Source organism: Drosophila takahashii, chromosome 3L, assembly GCF_030179915.1.
Source record: "Drosophila takahashii strain IR98-3 E-12201 chromosome 3L, DtakHiC1v2, whole genome shotgun sequence".
Lineage (NCBI taxonomy): Eukaryota > Metazoa > Arthropoda > Insecta > Diptera > Drosophilidae > Drosophila > Drosophila takahashii.
In genome coordinates, this window is record NC_091680.1 from 8,435,696 (window position 1) to 8,453,645 (window position 17,950).

Sequence of the window (17,950 nt, forward strand, 5' to 3'; positions counted from 1 at the left end):
ATAATTTTCATAATAAGATTTCGAGTTTATTTGGCAGATGAAGAGTAATCCTAGGCCTTAGGCGTACTTGGGGGCGTACTTCTCGTACACCTTCACGTAGGCCTCCTTGGCGGCCTCCTTCGACAGACCCTTGTGGGCGTTCCAGGCCTCGTACATGGCCTTCTTCTTGAGATCCAGGATGCCGGGCCTGTCGATGTTCACATCGCCGACGGTGGACTGCTTGAACAGGCCGTAGAACTCCAGGAACTCGGAGTCGGTGGGCTTCTTGGAGAAGTTCTTGGCGAGTTCGGCGGCTTCCTCAAAACTGACCATGTTGCTGGATTTACGAGTGATACTAAGTTATTTTTCCCCTCCGACGGCTGCCTTTTATAGGCCCCCTTCAGTTGGTATTACGAAATTTAATTAATTTGAATATGGCCAGGTGCATTGGCCAATTCTGTATCTACATTTGGAGACCACAAATGCCGTTTGAAAAGTTTAATTAATATTTTTTTTTGTTGGCAGCGCTAAAGGTAGATAATACTATCTCCACCGAAGGCCGAAGCACTATTCTTAGTTCCAGATCGTGCGACTTCACCATGATAACACATGATATGGCCTGACTCACGTGAACTATGAATCGATGACTGTTGAAAATCGGGGCTAGCCATTAATTAAGTTATTGGGCTGTTGGCTATCCAGATTTCTGTATATGCTGGCCAACTCATCAGTTTCGGGGCTCGGCCTAATCAATCAATCAGATAATAGGTACATGGCTTTTTTTATGCATATGCCCAATTCAATTTTTGGCAAGTGCAAGAGCGCTGATAAGCCGCCGTCTGACTAATTATATACTTCAGTGCCCCTAAGAGGAACTCTCACTTTTCATGATTACCCAAATATATATAGTTTTTCGATAAGGCCAAGTGGGAACCACAATTGCAGTGGGGGCCCCGATAAGATTAGCGAAAGGCGTGATCCATGTTTGCCAATATATAAACGGTGTTCGCATCGAAATCCGCACAGATTGTTTTTGTTTACCGAAACCAACTAGCCGCCAACATGCCCACCGTAAGTTTTACACCTCCAAAGCAGCCGTTCGATTGTGTAAATATTTCTATATATCACTTTCAGTTTGAGGAGATCGTCGAGAAGGCCAAGAACTTCAAGAACCTGCCCAGCAAGGAGGAGTTCCTCGAGTTCTACGGCTACTACAAGCAGGCCACCGTCGGCGACTGCAACATTGAGGAGCCGGAGGATGAGGAGAAGAAGGCCCGCTACAATGCCTGGAAGAGCAAGGCCGGTCTGACCGCCGATGATGCCAAGGCCTACTACATCGAGGTCTACAAGAAGTACGCTCCCCAGTACGAATAAGCAGTGCATTTCTCTAGTCCTAGCCCTTTCCTGTGACCCCTCTAATGATGCATGTGGATATTTGTTGTAACTCGCTGTATTTATTGTAATTTTATAATAAACCAAACACTTATGCATTTAAAACGAACGGAACCTTTATCAATTCCTAACTTTCCACTCGAGCTGCCGAATGCGATCGTATGACCCACTCCATACCTATCTTAATCTGATTAGGCGCTATCGGATTTCGGTGAACGGCTTCCTTGTAAAGTGGAAGTAAAAATATGGCAACATAAATCTTTATTTGATGTAGTTTTCCTATAGAAAGCATTTTATGATTGTAAATAAAAAAAGCCATAAACTTAATTTATTTCATACAATAGCTAAATAAATTTGTTTGGAATAAACTTAAGACATAACCAATATTTAACTGCTTGGTTCATTTGGCTTGATATGCAATGTGACATGTTCATCTGATCACAAAGTTCCAAAAATTAATTAAGTTGTGGTGCCAATGGTGATTAATACTTTCAAAAGTTTGAAGTTGTTTCCGGTACTCTTTATAAAAACACTTTTTTGTATATCTTTACCGTTCATAAGGAAAATCATCAAATTTTTAAAAGTTTTAATCACAAAGTTTTGTAAGTATTTTGTAAGTACATATACAAAAGTTCAAATAAATATAGCTATAGTTTCTTCGAAAAATAGATTTATCAAAATGTCCGCTTTTGACATAATCTTTTTAGTATATTTCGGTACAAGTTACTCATGTCGAAGATTTCGTTCATATTGATATGATTCAACGAATTTAATAAATATAATCAACATGAAGATAAAGTAAGTATTTCCGGTTAAATAAAGAAACCAAGTGTTTAATAAATTGGTATCAACAAAGAGTTTGGGTAAAATTAATTCTTAGTCATCTTAATTATCTTATGTTTATTATCCACAAAAACATTCATTTTTAATTTTACAATTATGATTATCAAGTGTTATTTTGATTTGACAAAATATGTATGTAACGTAACTTATTTACTCATTTTATACAAATCGATTTAGTAATTAACAAGAAATGATAGTATTCTTTTAGGAGGTTGCATTAAAAAAGGTGTAAGCTAAAATTTCGATGATTTAAAACGAAAATGTACGTATGAAGAAAACTTTAACTTTTTGTCTTCTAACTACATCCATTAACACCTTAATTCAAAATGATTTTTAAGCGATCAATAAAAGTGATATATTCTATTAAATTATGTGAGCGAAAAACTAAATTAACCATCAAAAGAAAGCTATTTGCAACCTTTCTGTAATTTAATATATTATTAACAAGGGAGTACAACATAATTTATATAACTATTTCCAGCTACTAAACTCCCTATAAAAAAGAGGACAATCCTGCAATAAACAGGTGATGCTGACCAAGAAGCCACGTATATGCTACAGTAATAGATTTATATACCACTTTATAATCTTTTAGATTATAGCCTCGTATTGAGGTAACAAATTTGTCATAATTTATGGCTTATCATAAAAGTGTTCCTGTCCAGAGACGAATTCGCAAGTGAATCCGCCTAAAAAGCGCCCTTGGGACCTAAAACAAGCAATAAACGATAAGTGTATCCGGGGGCTATCTCCAATATCGCTACCTTTGACAATGTCGTCCGCTTGTAGTTGGGCAACGAAATTAGCGAAATAAAGATATCGATATCTGCTGATTACCAGCAAAATGGGAATATTAGACTTGCCCCAATAAACCGACCGAAAAATGAAAGGGTTTGAAAGCTTTATAAGCGCGACTGAAAGGCCTAGAAGTATTCAATCGTCATTGCCTTTTCCAGTGGTAAGCACACAAGCGAAGGATCCTTCTAGTTGAACTACACCTAATAACGAATTCATTTATTTTCAACTCCAGCATTACCAACAAGAATCCAATTCTGACAATATGGTGTCCGTAAGTATTTTACACGATGGATATATTAAACTAAGAGACTATCCTAACGGAAAAACACAAAAACAAGGATAAACCTACTTTGATAATGAAATTAAAGAGTTTTCTTTGAGTTAGGATAGTCTTAAAGTAATGACGATAGATTGATTTAACTAACTGGGCTTTCCCATTGTCCTGCAGTTCGAAGAAGCCTCTGAACTCGCCAAGAAGTTCACCAAGAAGCCCACCGATGCCGAGTTCCTGGAGTTCTACGGTCTCTTCAAGCAGGCCACCGTTGGCGATGTGAACATCGAGAAGCCCGGCGCTTTGGCCCTGAAGGAGAAGGCCAAGTTCGAGGCCTGGAGCTCCAACAAGGGTCTGTCGAAGGAGGCCGCCAAGGAGGCCTACGTGAAGGTGTACGAGAAGTACGCCCCCAAGTACGCCTAAAGTACGGTTTCCGATTCCGGACCCCCCATGCACCTGCCACTACTTAGTTGAACAATAAAGATAATCCGAGATATGAGCAATAATGAGGTGTTTGTCCGGCTGAGCGGCATTTTATTGGAGCTTTCGTGCATTTCGGCCCCTCCCCCTGACCCCTGGCGGTTCGGTGGGTGGGTGTTTGCGATAGGAGGGCTGCTCGAACTTCGATCCGAACACGATTACGTGGCTGTGCCTCGGTTTGGTCTAATGGTTTATCAGGGAATCGGGCCTGTTATCAGTGGGCCTGCAGTATCACCACCCCGATTGCCTAACCCACTCGAGCGAAAGCTCCATGATCCAGCGAGAATTTCTCTCTTTCCCTCTCTCTCTGTAGTTCTCAACGGAGGGAGAAGCTTTCTCGTTGAGGGCGATCGTGCGATATGGAATGACTTAAATTGAAAGTCACCGCCAGATTGGAATTCAGACACTGTTTAGTTCTGTGACAGCCAACACAAGAGTAAGTGCCCAGTTTAAATTGCCCGCGGTCTGCATTCAATTACCCCAAAAGCCCTATCCACCTATCGGTGCCCACTAATTGTGCTTGTGACACATAAAGTACTCATTTAGATAGAGCCAACTTGTGCGAATTTGGACACCTGCAACAGAACTATAATGGAAATTTACAAAGCGATAAGCACTGAGGAAAAATCTAGCTGTGAATTTAAAATTTCAAAATATATATTGTGGAACATACGATCTAGAACTTGTTTACCGGCAAGTCACTTTGACTTTTGCCATTCGTAATTTACCATAAATTTACGCCCATAAAGCTAATGAGTATTTTCGGATTGTAACCATAAATTTGCATGACCATATTTGGCAGGTATTTCGCTCAGTGCTCGACACGTACAGAGCCCACGCCCGAAACCATATTGGTCAAAATTCGCCGGCCAAAAGCGGCCGCTAACGGTTGTCCGCTCCCTTTCGAAAAAATCTCGGCCCAGAGACAAATATTTGCGACTTCTGCTTCCGCAGCATAATTTCCAAGTTCTAGTAAAGTTATGTATTTCTGCTGGGAGAAAGTCAGACATGTGTGAGGCCCGACAAACACAAAACACATTAGCAAACATTCATCAGTTCTTCGAGATCGCCCGACGGGGGCAAAGTTCAGGCCCACCTGGCTCTGTTTGGCACACGCCAGCCTCTCCACTCGAAACTGGTTTTAATTATTATGACAATAAACATAAAACTAAGCGCTTTATAAACATGACTAATTTAACTCTTGTACAATTCCGCTTCTTGCAGATAAAATCTAACCCAGAATGTCCCTCTCCGAGGTAAGTACTTCCCCCGAAAGATGGCGCTCCGATCGCATCAGTCTACTAAATTTAGGTCGCCCTTGGCGGTGCGATAAGCCTGCTGCTAATCACCTGTTCGATTGCTCGTACACTGAGAAAACATAAGTTATTTTTGTTAAGGAAGCACTTCATTCTTAAAATCGTGAAAAGAGATAAGATTAAACTTGAGTTAATACGTGCTAATATTAATCTTCTTATGGGACTTTATTGTATTTTTTTTTATAAGTAAAACTTTATTTGAATTATAAATTATTCCTTGAGCAAAGTCTTTGGGGAATATTCAATGATTCTTCAACACTTTCAGTTGGTATCTTTTTAATTTAAATGTTATTATACTATTCTTTAGGAAACTAAGAATGAAAGTGCAAAGGTTTTTTAAATAAACAAATTAAATTTTTGAGCATTTCAGTTTAAATACTATATAATTAAGAACCCTATATATATTTAAAATTAAAAACTAATATATAAAATTATTTTTTTTCCTAGCAATTCAACGCCGCCGCCGAGAAGGTGAAGAGCCTGACCAAGCGTCCCAGCGACGACGAGTTCCTGGAGCTGTACGCCCTGTTCAAGCAGGCCAGCGTGGGCGACAACGAGACCGCCAAGCCGGGACTCCTGGACCTCAAGGGCAAGGCCAAGTGGGAGGCCTGGAACAAGCAGAAGGGCAAGAGCAGCGAGGCCGCCCAGCAGGAGTACGTCACCTTCGTGGCCAGCCTGGTGGCCAAGTACGCTTAGGTCCCCGAAAATCCAACCAACAATTAGCGATCCTAAAACCAGCTAGAGACTATACACACTAATGTTACCTATAATGCGGAACAAACTTTGTATGTTAATTTTGTACTAAAAGATGTTGACCCCAGTGACTCAAGTGTTGCATTCGCTTAGCCCCGGGGCTATTTACCCGGTAAATAGAGGAAGTGGCTGCACCGATTTTCTGTACTTTGAACCGCCAGTGGCGCTTGTTAGCGGCGCATCGTTAATGGATCTTCGAGTGTGTTTGCCCAAACCTCCTCGACTGGGTTCAAATTCTCCGCGAGGGGAAGATTTCCGAAATCTGCGACCTTGAGGCATCCATCTATATCCGCTTGAGGCGTGCTGGAAATTAACGAAAAGCTCGCGATAATAGGCCACGATTTTCCGTGATTTAAATGGCATTTAAATTAAAAATGTTTTATCTGCATTGCAACACTTTAAATGCATCAGCAACATCACAACTGCCGGCAGCAACATGTTGCTAGTTGCCAATTGCTGAAGCAACAGGTGAAGCAGAAGCGAAGCAGAAGAAGAAGCAAGCACGAAAAGAGAGAGGATATCAGAACAACAACAATGCCGCCTGCGTTTTTTGTTTATGAATGAAAAGCGCAAAGGCAAAACGGCGATAAACTGGTGTGCGGGCAAAAAGAGCAGCTAACTAGGGTAATTGTGTGGGTTCGATGAGCAGATACCCTACAAAATCTAATATGATTCCTGGAAAAACAGAAACCTAAACTCTTTTGTTATCTTGCTGCGAGTATTCTCAAATACACATATATTTTTTATTGGTAATTACTTTAATACGGATTAATTTCTACGGTTTTAAAAGCATTAAGTTTAATATAAATGATGTTCAAATTTTCTAAAATTTTATAAATATTGTATGTATACTTAATCACATTTTATGCTTGTTCTAATATTGTTTGCTTTCTGTTTTAAAAACAATTTAATTTCGCAAATAACACAGAAATTTGACGTCTTAAAGCGCCAGGATATGTGCTATATTTTTCAAACCGGAAGTGCCAAAGATGTCGTTTTTACAGTATACTTTTAGGCAAATACTAAAAAGAGTTATTTGGGGCTCTTATCTCATTGACTAAGAATTTCTATATTTATTTGACCAATTTGCTTGATTTAAATAAACTTTTTATTCATGTTGTACTTGTTTTCCAAATGTTCTAATTTAAGTATATGTGGCTAAATAAAAAGTCCTGGGTTTAATCCTTCACGGAGTTCAAGGAACCGATACACCTGTCTAAAAAGGACAGGGTAGCAAAGGTACTTCGACAAGAAAGGTAGCCCGATGGAGAGTCGCTGAGAACTTGGCCGATGGAGAGAGAGCCAGCGAGAGAGAGCGAGCGAGCGATCGTGCAAAACAAACAGGCAACAGCAGCAAAGGCAGCAGCAACAACAACCACAGCAACAACAACAACAACCAGTCGGTGTCAGCCAGTCTGACAACTGGGCCTTTGCTTTTGCGTTGCCATTCCATTCCGCTCAGTTTCGGTTTCAGTTCAGTCTTCATTCGGGCCCAAACGCGTTCGCTTGGCCAGCGCGCTCGTCACTCCGCTGCCGCCCCCCCTCCGCCCCCTCGCTCGCACTCTCTTCTCGCCTTTCGAGTGTGTGTGCGTGCGCCTACGTGTGTGCGAGTGTGTGTGTGTGTTTGTGTGTTAACAAAATGTGATTAGCAAAAATACAAAGAAATCAGGCATTGTGGAACAAGGCATTGTGGCTGAAACAACAGTCAACGGTAACGGCAGCGCACATAAATAAAAAATAGTAATAATAAAAAACCGAAAAACAAATCTTTAAAGATATACACGAAATGCGAAAATTTGCATAAAAAGCAATGCGCTGGCGCGGCAACAAAGCACGGCCGTAAAAAATAAATAACGCCAACGACAATTCTGAATTTTGTGCTTTATCGGCAACAGCAGCAACAATTAAATTAATATTGAACTACACCCAAAGTTAACAAAAGTAGCAGCCATAAAAAAAAAATACAACACAAGAGCAGCAACAGCAACAACCATAAACGTTGTCTACCTTTTTTTTACCTTTTCAAGTGTTTTTTGTTTTTGTTGCTGCTGCAAGAGAGATATAGATAGAGAGATCCGGAGAGCAGGAACCGCAGACAAAGAGAGCGCCAGATCGGGCTTAACTCCGACTTCCATTTCCACTCCGACTTCGACCAGTTCCAGTTACCCGAAGTGATACTGATATGACCAGCTGTCTGCCAGCAGCCGCAGATGCAATCCGGTGAGTTTCGCCCATTCACCGTTGCCGCATTCAAATTTGAGGCTTAAAGATACCATTTAAGTTAACCTGGGTGGCTTTCGATTGGATTTTAGTTTTTAACCCATCTAAACCTTATGATATGGTTTTTAAATGTATAGGATAGAGTAGTTATTAGATACAATCAATAGTATTATTCAGAAATCTTATTCAGATTGCTTTCATATCCAAAATTCAAATAATGTAGTGGATTGATATGGTAACTTTTAAATTTAAATGATCTTAAATGGCTTTTTATAATCTGAATTGACATTTACGATTTTGAGTAGCTAAGATTCGATAAAAGACCATTTTAGAACCAATTTAATATTAGTAAACTATCTTTTTAACATTCTTCATTAATATCTCCTTTACCTTAAAAATAACCATGGTATAGTTCTTAAAATTTAAATAAATTCATGTATAACCAATGGAAAACTTCGATATATTTTTGTTAAAACAACGTAATTTCTCCAGTCAACAGGGCAGGTAAAAAGTTAACCAGGTAGCAACCCTAGAGAATTGGCGATCACAGGCTCCGCAAAAGCCGTTTAAAAGTGCCAAAACCTGTGCACCAGTATTAGTGGCGGTATTTGTATATTTTCTTGTTGTTGTGCTAATTCGCGGCAATTTCTTCGTTCGCGGCCTTTTCATTAATAAGTTTCACGCGCCGCTCATTTTTCAACATACTCGCACTCCTGTCCCCGAACCACCTCGTCTCGGGATCGGATTACCGTGTTGATGTTGTCTTTACTTTTCGCAGTCCCCAAAAATACTGGCAATGGGGCAAGCGGGACGAGTAAGTTATTATTTTTTGCTAATTCGTACATGTAGGTAGTCTTTCGCTTTCGGTGAGGTAGATAACATAATTTAACTGGTGATGCAATATGCTTACAGAATTGTCGAAGAACTTCGATGATTGATTTTCAATATTCTTTTATTAATTTTTTGATAAATCATGAATTTACTACCGATATTCAGAATAAAACCTTCCAAGCATGAACGCAGCCAGATTTCTTAAGTTTGTTTAATCTGGGATCAATTTATGCTGAATTGGTTGTAATTAATATTGTTCTTTTCTAGGGAGATACATTTTGTTTACTTCCTTTTAAATAGCTTTCCTTCGCTGTGATAGACCGACAAATGTCAAATACTTTTCGGTCTTTTTATATATAGAGTTTAAAAGGATTATTGTATATTCTTTGATAGGTGACTCCCTAATTTGAGTGATTTGGATCGCTTCCACACATTTGCGATTCCCCCACCCTTTACCCACCGGTAGCCAATAATTACCGATGACATCTGCAACCCAGATTTCAGACTCCAGACAAATACATTATCATTCAGAGCCATTCTGACCACCCATCCCACCCAGCGGTGGCGATGACTGTCTGCGCATGCGTAGGGTAGTCAGAAACACAAACAGAAACGGACTGTTCGAGGTAGTGAGTGGAAAACGAGTTCTCCGACAGCGACTAATACTAGTTATGTTTTGCGACTGCCCGCCGCCAAAAACTCCTTTCCCCCGTCCGCCGTTGGCAGACTTTGAACCGACGTGTAATTGCAGTCGCAAGTTGCAAGTTGCAGGTTGCAGGTTGCAAGTGGCCACTGGCGGGCTGCCGAGACACTTGAAGCTCCTCCGGGCTCCTCGATTGGCCAGGTATGACAATGGAATGCACAAACAAGAACCAAACACTTGCCAAGCACGCAATGCGACTCGGTTTCGGAAAAGCGGAATGCTCGCTGGATCGGAATACGTATACGTCCAGTGTGACGGCTATGTGAGCCGGCTTCCCGGTTCGCGGAAACTCCCGACAAGGAGATTTGGAGGCCGCCGTGCCACTTGGTCGGTTGAGCCAGCCCTGGCCAACAGGTAGGGTTACTCATAGCGAAGCATCTCTGCCCTGGCTTCGTCGCAGAATTGAGTCATTCGCACGCTCTTATGAAATACAGACCAACTTCTGTAAATCGAACGGCGATCTTGTCACGTTTGAGATCTACGAAATGCGTGCAGATCACTCTTACTCTGAACATTAATGAAGTGTGCATCATCAAGTATTACACATTTTATAAAGCCGTTCTTTCAGTATTGGGAAAATTCTTAAGGAATTAATAATAAATTAAATAGTTATTTATTAACCCAATTAGGTAGTATAGATTATAAATTTGTTTTAAGGATTTAAAACCTTTTTATTAGAGTGGCATTATTTATGTTTGTGATTCGGTTAAGTTAAAAATTGCATTCATGAGTATCAAAATTATCCACAATTATAGATCCCAAATGTAGTTTGATTAAAGAAGTTCGACTGTAATAAAGAGGCTTAACGAACTGATATATTTAGTGACTAAGCTGATTCCATTTCTGAACTCTGCCATTTTGTGGAGCAATGCAAATAGAATCTAAGCGGAGAATTATGGGTCTTTGAATTTTGGCACAGCCTTTGTTCCCACTCTGTCTCCGAAATCTGGAGACCACGGAGCCCCCAAAACCCGTGCCCCTTTCCCTTTGCCTTCCCCCTCTCGGGTCTGGGGCCCGGGGCTTCGTGTGTATTAACCTGCCGCACCGGTTTCGGTTTATGTTTTAGCCAACGCCATCATCCATTACTTATACCCGAACCCGAACCCGTACTGCTGCCCGTACATATGTGTGTTTCTATTTCTCTTTTAATTTTCTCTCAGGCGCTCAAAGTTGCTGCTGCTGCTGTTGCTGCTGCGACTTGTTGCTGCTTCTTTATTTATTTTTTAACCAGTTTTTCTGTTTGTTGTTGGTGCTGCAACCTGAGCGCGAATGAGCCATAAATAACAACAACCACAGCAGCCCAGTCGCTGTCTTGTGTCTTCTGTCCCGGTTTCCAGGAAGCAAATGTCTGTCCGTCCGTCCGTTTGTCCGTTTGTCCGTCAGTCGAGGGGCCCAAACACAAACACATAGCCAAACCCAAGCCAAACCGTCTGCAATTCGCGTGCAGAGCTGCCTGACTGGCCTCTATGGATTATGCAACTCTTGGTTTTGGTTTTGGTTTTTATTTGAAAAAATTAATAACCCGGGCGTTGGCGTTGGCGTCTGCTTCCTTGATGGCGCGACAGCCGCGAGAAATGACTTTTCTGCCAGCTTTTCAAGCGCCCACTCATTTGGCCAGCCAGCAAATTCCCGGGTGATCCGCTAAGTCGCGGCTAATCGCTAATCCCTTGCCGGAATTTTGCGCATCTAATCAAAAGACCTGCATTCCGCGAATGTCCAAAGAAGTCGACGGCAAGTTGGCCAAGAATTTACCGGGCTATCAGAGTGGCAAACAAGCGGCCAAGTGCAAGTGGGCAAACACAAATACAAACACCGTTTGCGGGAAACCCCACGGAAAACAGAACCGAATCATTTAGCGGAATTGATGCCTGGCCATACGGTGTGCAGATTCTTGGGTAAACAAAACGGGCCTGGGCAATTAATGTGGGCCAAAACCTGTACCCATTGCCAATTATTTGAAGGTTCCATAAAGATAATCGACCCATAAAGATAGGTGTTATGGCCAATCATAATTCGCTAGGATTTCTGGTATCACTAGGTCTACAAGTGCTTTTATATAAACTCCATCAGAGGCTGTGCAAGGGCATCTCGCTGCGAGTGTCTAAGATAAGCGGCGAGGCAATGCAACAAGTATTCGAGTGTCCGCGGAATATCTATATTTATACAACTAAATGTGCACTTTCGGGGAACACGAGAATAGAACTGCTCTGGAACTCTACCCGCGGACTAGTTCGCATTTGCAACTGCCCGGCGATAAGATAAAAAGTGGCCGCCAGAGGCGCCTGAACTTTGGCAATGGGCCAATTCCAAACATGGCAATGAAAAAGTGCAGTGACTAAAATAAACAAATACACCCGACTAATTCTCATTTGGCTTATTCGAAGCATTCCCAAGGGGTGTGAGTTCTTTTGTTAGAGATTTTAGTAGAGTTTTTACTAAATTCAACGACATCAGCTGAACCGATAAAGAAAACCATTCGAAACCTTAAAGAACTTTGTCCAAACGGAGTCAAAAAGTGGTTATAATTCTTGTAATTCTACGAAATTGTTGTTGATTTGCTCCCATTAAAATCAGAGTAAATTAAAAATAGAATTTTCTTAAATATTTATTATAACGAAGTGTAACATATAATTTTAAAGTAGGTATCTATAAAACCATATTGCATATTTTTCAATGAGCACTTTTGCTTTTCTTAAATATATAATTTTTAAAGTATCTGTAAATCCAAATTGCACATTTTTCAATGAAAAATCTTCTCTTTTTTTCAGTTGCCACAGATGATGAGCATTGAACAATCCTGATTGGGAGAATCCTACACGATGCACGAACTCTTTAACAAAGTGCTCGCCAAGCGCGATCTCTCCCGAGCCGGAGATCTCTTCTCCGTGCCGGATGCAGATATTGTCGACGACATCACGGAGGTGGTAGGTTATCGCCTGGTTATTTCCCAAAATCTAAACTAATTTTGGTATATCCATTCAAGCTCTCCGAGATTAGTCCCATCATCTCGCATGCGGACTATGTGAAGAACAACAATGATCAGAGTGTGGTGGAAATCTGTGTAACGAGGGTGCTGTCCTGCATCCGGGAAACGCGGACTGCGGAGCGGTATTGTGCTGCTCTGGTGGATCTCCTGAAGACCTGCCTGCTGTGGAACCTCCAACCCTCGGGAACCACAAAAGAAGAGCCACCCCATGCCAAGATTGCCGCCGATATTATTTCTAGCATTTTTCTGGTAAGATTGGGTTAAGGAAAATGTTATAATTAATTTTGTAACATCCTTTTTTGTTTTCCAACAGAACTACGACAAAAAAGAACTGATGAAAATAGCCCTTCCCGTCGCCGTGCAGTTTTTGCCGAAAGGAAACCGTGAGCTGTCTAGAAACCTGGCCAGCTACTTGTCCCTGGCGGCCATCGATCACGCCTTCCTGCTGAGTCCCCACACGGATTCCGTCATGGAGTCCATCCTGTCTGGGAATTATGGTCTACTCCGCGTGCTCTCCCAGGTTTACGAGGTGGCTCCGGAAGAGGTGACGCCACATGCCCCACTTTTGATACCCCTGCTGCCGCAGTGTGATTCCCAGGAGCGGATGGCGGTCTTCCAGTTGTACCTGCTGATTGTGCAGAAGTCACCCGAGGTCCTGGAGTCGTGCGTTCCACAGCTCTGTGGCTTTCTGCTGGACAGCGACACCTCCAGCATCACCATGCAGATCCTGCTGAAGCTGTCGCAGCACTCGCCCAATCTGCTCGTCGATCACTTTGAGCAGTTGCGTCTGGCGGCCAAGACGAATCCCGGAACGATTCCGCTCTGCGCCCAGATCATGACTACCGCGGGAATTGGCAGCAAGGAGACGGCCCAGCAGGCTCTGGACTTTGTCCTCGAGCACCTGCCCACCCAGGCACTCCTGCAGCAGGAGGCCACTCGCCTGTGCTCCGCCTATCCGGTTCTGTTCACCGACAAGGTCCTGGCCTGTGTGCGACAGAAGAACGCCGCCCTGAGCTCGCAGCAGGATGTGGGCAATGGCCTGGGCAACAAGACCTCCGGTGGCGTCACCATTGTCAGCCTGAACAGCTCCAGTCCCAGTCCGCCGCTGAAGCCAGGTATTCTAATTTGTATACCCGTTACTCGTAGAGTAAAAGGGTATACTATATTCGTGCAAAAGTGTGTAACAGCTAGAAGAAAGCGTTTCCGACCCCATAAAGTATATATATTCTTGATCTGTCTGTCCGTCTGTCTGTCTGTCCGTCTGTATGAACGCTGAGATCTCGGAAACTACAAAAGCTAGAAGGTTGAGATTTCCCACACATATTCTTGGGCTTTCTACGCAGCGCAAGTTTATTTCAGCCGAGCGCCACGCCCCCTCTAACAAACGCCCTCTAACGATTTTAAAATGTGTCTTGCGCCCACATCTTTAAAGATTTCCGAGATGTATAAATGCAATTTTGTTGTGTATATTTATACCTATCGAAATGTAGAAGACATTTTTCAAATCGGACCATTCTTTAAAAAAATATGAGCAATCAAAATTGTATATATCGTAAGGGTATTAGATAGTCGACTATAGCGTTATGTAATAATCAAGTTAAATGCCTTGCAGCTCCCATTGTTGCGCCCTCCGTCAACACGACGATCAACCAGCCGGCCATCGTGACCAGTGCCACGCCCACAGCTCCTCCCGCCTCTGCCTCTGCGCCCATTGCCACCTCCACGCCCACGGCCGCTGCCACGCCCACCCAGCAGCATGCCGGCTACACGCGGCGGGTGAAACTGGGAGATTCTAGGAGCACGGGTCGCCTGCATCCCGCCAGCAACACGCACCGGAGTGTGACCCGGTTGAATGTGGCCAGCGGATCGGTGGGTGGACTCCACAAGAGCATGACGCGGCTGAGCAACTCGCAGATTAACCAGCAGCCCGGTGGCAGCTCCAACGGCAATGTGGTGGTGCAATCGGGAGGGGCCACCCCAAAGACACCGACTGCGTTCAGCAATCCGCCCGTGACACCAGTGCCGCCGCTGAGTAATAATGTAGTGATCACGGGACACAATCGACACGGCATTCCTGTGACTTCCGGCGGCGTGACAGTCACCACTTCGCCCTCGAAGGTGCGACCGCACTCCCAAGGACCCTCCACGCTGCTCAACTCGAGCACGGTGCTGATGAAGTACAGCACGGACGCACTGAATCAGTCGGTGGGCTCGATCTCCATACCGCAGGCTCCTTCGACGGCGGCCAGTTTGCAACCGCAGACGCAGGCGCAGACGCAGAATGCGGTTTCCGTGCACCATGCCTCGCCGGCGCTGCCACAATCCGTTAGTAATGGCAATGCCAAGTCGGTGATGAAGCTGCCGGTCAACGGAAATGTAAGATATACCTACACCCAAAAAAAAATTGATATGAAACGTAGATCGATTTTACATCATTTAAGATCAATTTTATTTTGATATGTAGCCAGGTAAATTTGACCTGGTCGAAAAGAGTATTTCATGTAAAAACGATATATGAAATTTACATGGCCATATCGATTTTACGGAAACATGCACAAAGAAAATTATCAAAAGTTTTAGGTGCAACATTTTAAAAAATGTAACGCTTCATAAAAATTGTATTTTACTTTAGATTTCTAAAACGTTTTCATTTTTATTTTCAAAAATTTTTTACAAGGAAACGGCACTTAAAACTTCGTATAATTTTCTCTGTGTGCTTTTCGTTGTGTGTACCCTTAAAAATAATGAATATAGCAATTAATTTAAAAACTTAATTACAGAGCGAAGTGATTGTTTCGGGACCCACCACCAATGTGGCACCTCGACGTAGCGATAATACCAGCAGGACCCTACTAAATGCCAACAGTGTGATGGACCAGCGGATGAGCACCTTCGAGCCATACCAGATAATGCGAGATCCCGTCCAGCAGTTCTGCGAGAAGAACTTCAATTCGATTAAGTCCTATATGGATGAGGTTTCGCAGCATTTGCCGCCGCCCACGCGCTGCAGCATCGAGGGTAAGTCTCTGTAGATCCTTCTCCCTCAATCTCTAACTCCTCTCCCCATCCATCCCCCACAACAACACACACACATACCCCACACCAAACACACACATCACACAGTTTCCAATGAATTCGCAGAGCGTCGGACCAAAAAGGTGGCCAAACTGCACTTTGCCTGCCAGATACGCGGACCCCATTGCCTCTACTCCAAAACTTGCTTCACGATGCGAACTCGGAATCCCAAGACCTGGATACATATGATGTTCCTGGACTTTCAAGTGCGCCATTTTGTGAGTACTCTGTATTTCCGAGCTACGAAAAATCCCCTTCTAACTGTGTTTTATTTGTAATTTTTCCAGGTGAAGGAGAAGTGCGTGCTGAGCACGCGTGAGTCCGGCATCAGTAATCTCAAGAATATCTGGCAGATACTCAAGTGCGAGAACCGCAGCTTCACCGAACTGGTCACCAGCCAGTTTCCTCAGGTCAAGGTGGGTTTATTGCTTTTTAATTAGAAACTATGGGATCTTCAAAAGTGCCTATTTATTAAATTTTATCCACTATCCTCAGGAAAACGGGTTACTATTACATTTCCGTATTTTTCTATTAAGATCGTTGATTGTTTATATTCATCTTTTATCTGAACAATATTAAATCGAAAATCTTCTCTAGAAAACCTTTTGTTTTTAACTAAATTTTAACGGTATAGCTTTAATATCTAAATTATTTCAGCTGAAAAATTGTAAAAACCTTTTTAAAACCCATTCATTTTTAATCTTTCAGGACCGCGAGATCCTGGTGAACGAGCTGCGTCACTCGGGCTTCCTGGACGTGTTCGAGGTCTCCAAGACGGACAAGTCCAACCCGAACTGCAACGAGTTGGAGTACCAGTGGGGCTGCTTCCTGTGCAATCATCCGGACAAGGCTGTGGGCTTCCTCAATGGCAGCAATCAGCCCATGATAGAGGGTCAGCTGAAGGAGAAGAAGGGCAAGTGGCGACTTTTCAGACGCTGGCGAACGCGCTACTTTACACTTTCCGGAGCGCATTTGTCCTGCAAGGGATCTGTAAGTATTTCAATAATATTTAGTCCTAAGCATTACTAAATTCCAATTTCAGAGCGGTGGTGAGAGCATCGATGTGAACCAGATCCGATCTGTGAAGGTGTCGCGGGGTGCCCGCAACATACCCAAGGCCTTCGAGATCTTCACCGCCGACCAGACGTTAATACTCAAGCCGAAGGACGGCAAGAATGCCGAGGAGTGGGTGCAGTGCCTCAGCATCGTGGTTGCCCACTCGCAGGCCCGCGACAATCCCACGGCCAAAACGAATAGCTTGCCGGCCCGCAGCATGGGCAGCAGCAAGCCCTCCTTCTAGGATTCTAGGATGCAAGGATGCCATCCCAACCATCCAACCAACCAACCAACCAACCCCAATGTGAGATTATTTGTAAATGTAAAGACAGAGCAACGGCAACACACAAAAGACAAACAGACAAAGGATCGGCGATCTATATTAGAGCCCTGCATGAATCATTCAATTTTTGTTTTATCATAGTATGCCATGAAATTTCTGATTTGTTTAATTCAATTCTATGTGAAATAAATTGAATGTTATTCTAATTCATTTAGAATTGAATGAATTGAATGAATTATTTTATGAATTTTTTGAATTTTCCAGATTTTTTTTGTGCTTTCTTTTGAGAACAAAAAGTGGAAAATTTTTAACAAATCAATGTTAACTGCATAGTAAATAAAATTCAGGCAGATTTAATCACAAAATTATGGCCCTTTCTTCTTCAAAATAAATTGTCGTTTGAATTATTTCGGAATTCATGCCATTCATTCATTCAATTCTATTAAACTCAAAATTCAAATTCATTCAATTCTATTAAACTCAAAATTCTAATTAATTCATTCATATAAAAGAAAAAATTCAAAATAATTCATTGAATCCATTCATGCAGGGCTCTAATCTATATATACACACCCTATACATATATATATTATTCTTATATATCTATATATACCTTAGACTTATCTAGCGTGTACTTACCATTTCAAGGGATTTAAAAAATTTTGCGAAATTGTTTTCTTCATTTATAGTTGATTTTTATACATATGTATTAGTTTATGCTTATTTATTGTACGTGTATTAAACAAACAGCTTGCTTTCAAATTCGAATGCTTTAGTTATTTTTCAGTACAGGGGGCTTTTCACCCCCCTTTTTCACCTCCCACTAATGACTGAATGGCAAAATTGTAGCTGTAATCATAATTTTGGCAATGCGGCAAGGAATTCCGTTTGAGGCGTTTGCTTATAAGCAAAACTAAATTAATTCTAAATCTGCTTGTCTGGCTTTATGGAGCTTTTCGTTTTG

The 17,950-nt window shown here is 42.3% G+C and overlaps 5 protein-coding genes across 5 annotated transcripts; 4 read left to right on the forward strand and 1 right to left on the reverse strand.

Annotated features, from left to right (window-relative positions):
* Positions 1-4: 4 nt before the first annotated feature.
* On the reverse strand, positions 5-344 carry LOC108065784 (Acyl-CoA binding protein 4). The gene has a single exon (XM_017153928.3). It carries the CDS (start codon positions 310-312, stop codon positions 58-60), a length of 255 nt encoding a protein of 84 aa, XP_017009417.2. The 5' UTR covers positions 313-344; the 3' UTR covers positions 5-57.
* Positions 345-926: 582 nt separating this feature from the next.
* Positions 927-1,476, forward strand: Acbp6 (Acyl-CoA binding protein 6). Its single transcript, XM_017153932.3, has 2 exons — positions 927-1,050; positions 1,114-1,476. Exons 1-2 carry the CDS (start codon positions 1,042-1,044, stop codon positions 1,351-1,353), a joined length of 249 nt encoding a protein of 82 aa, XP_017009421.1. The 5' UTR covers positions 927-1,041; the 3' UTR covers positions 1,354-1,476.
* A 1,614-nt stretch (positions 1,477-3,090) lies between these two features.
* Positions 3,091-3,789, forward strand: LOC108065782 (Acyl-CoA binding protein 3). Its single transcript, XM_017153926.3, has 3 exons — positions 3,091-3,172; positions 3,245-3,283; positions 3,461-3,789. The coding sequence occupies exons 1-3, from the start codon at positions 3,098-3,100 to the stop codon at positions 3,704-3,706; spliced, it is 360 nt and encodes a 119-aa protein (XP_017009415.2). The 5' UTR covers positions 3,091-3,097; the 3' UTR covers positions 3,707-3,789.
* A 336-nt stretch (positions 3,790-4,125) lies between these two features.
* Positions 4,126-5,886, forward strand: Acbp2 (Acyl-CoA binding protein 2). Its single transcript, XM_017154088.3, has 3 exons — positions 4,126-4,199; positions 4,988-5,019; positions 5,527-5,886. The coding sequence occupies exons 2-3, from the start codon at positions 5,005-5,007 to the stop codon at positions 5,773-5,775; spliced, it is 264 nt and encodes an 87-aa protein (XP_017009577.1). The 5' UTR covers positions 4,126-4,199; positions 4,988-5,004; the 3' UTR covers positions 5,776-5,886.
* A 1,439-nt stretch (positions 5,887-7,325) lies between these two features.
* On the forward strand, positions 7,326-17,748 carry melt (ventricular zone expressed PH domain-containing protein melted). Its single transcript, XM_017153984.3, has 10 exons — positions 7,326-8,052; positions 12,355-12,510; positions 12,570-12,821; positions 12,886-13,687; positions 14,185-14,948; positions 15,353-15,590; positions 15,696-15,865; positions 15,935-16,063; positions 16,356-16,637; positions 16,690-17,748. The coding sequence occupies exons 2-10, from the start codon at positions 12,406-12,408 to the stop codon at positions 16,945-16,947; spliced, it is 3,000 nt and encodes a 999-aa protein (XP_017009473.2). The 5' UTR covers positions 7,326-8,052; positions 12,355-12,405; the 3' UTR covers positions 16,948-17,748.
* Positions 17,749-17,950: the final 202 nt, after the last annotated feature.

Excerpts from the sequence above, each read along its gene's own strand:
- LOC108065784 (XM_017153928.3), bottom strand. The coding sequence starts at position 312 with ATGGTCAGTTTTGAGGAAGCCGCCGAACTCGCCAAGAACTTCTCCAAG.
- LOC108065782 (XM_017153926.3), top strand. The coding sequence starts at position 3,098 with ATGAAAGGGTTTGAAAGCTTTATAAGCGCGACTGAAAGGCCTAGAAGT. Across the intron at positions 3,173-3,244 it reads CGTCATTGCCTTTTCCAGTG|CATTACCAACAAGAATCCAA; the intron begins GTAAGCACACAA and ends TTTCAACTCCAG. Across the intron at positions 3,284-3,460 it reads ATTCTGACAATATGGTGTCC|TTCGAAGAAGCCTCTGAACT; the intron begins GTAAGTATTTTA and ends ATTGTCCTGCAG.
- melt (XM_017153984.3), top strand. The coding sequence starts at position 12,406 with ATGCACGAACTCTTTAACAAAGTGCTCGCCAAGCGCGATCTCTCCCGA. Across the intron at positions 12,511-12,569 it reads TCGACGACATCACGGAGGTG|CTCTCCGAGATTAGTCCCAT; the intron begins GTAGGTTATCGC and ends TATCCATTCAAG. Across the intron at positions 15,591-15,695 it reads CACGCGCTGCAGCATCGAGG|TTTCCAATGAATTCGCAGAG; the intron begins GTAAGTCTCTGT and ends CACATCACACAG.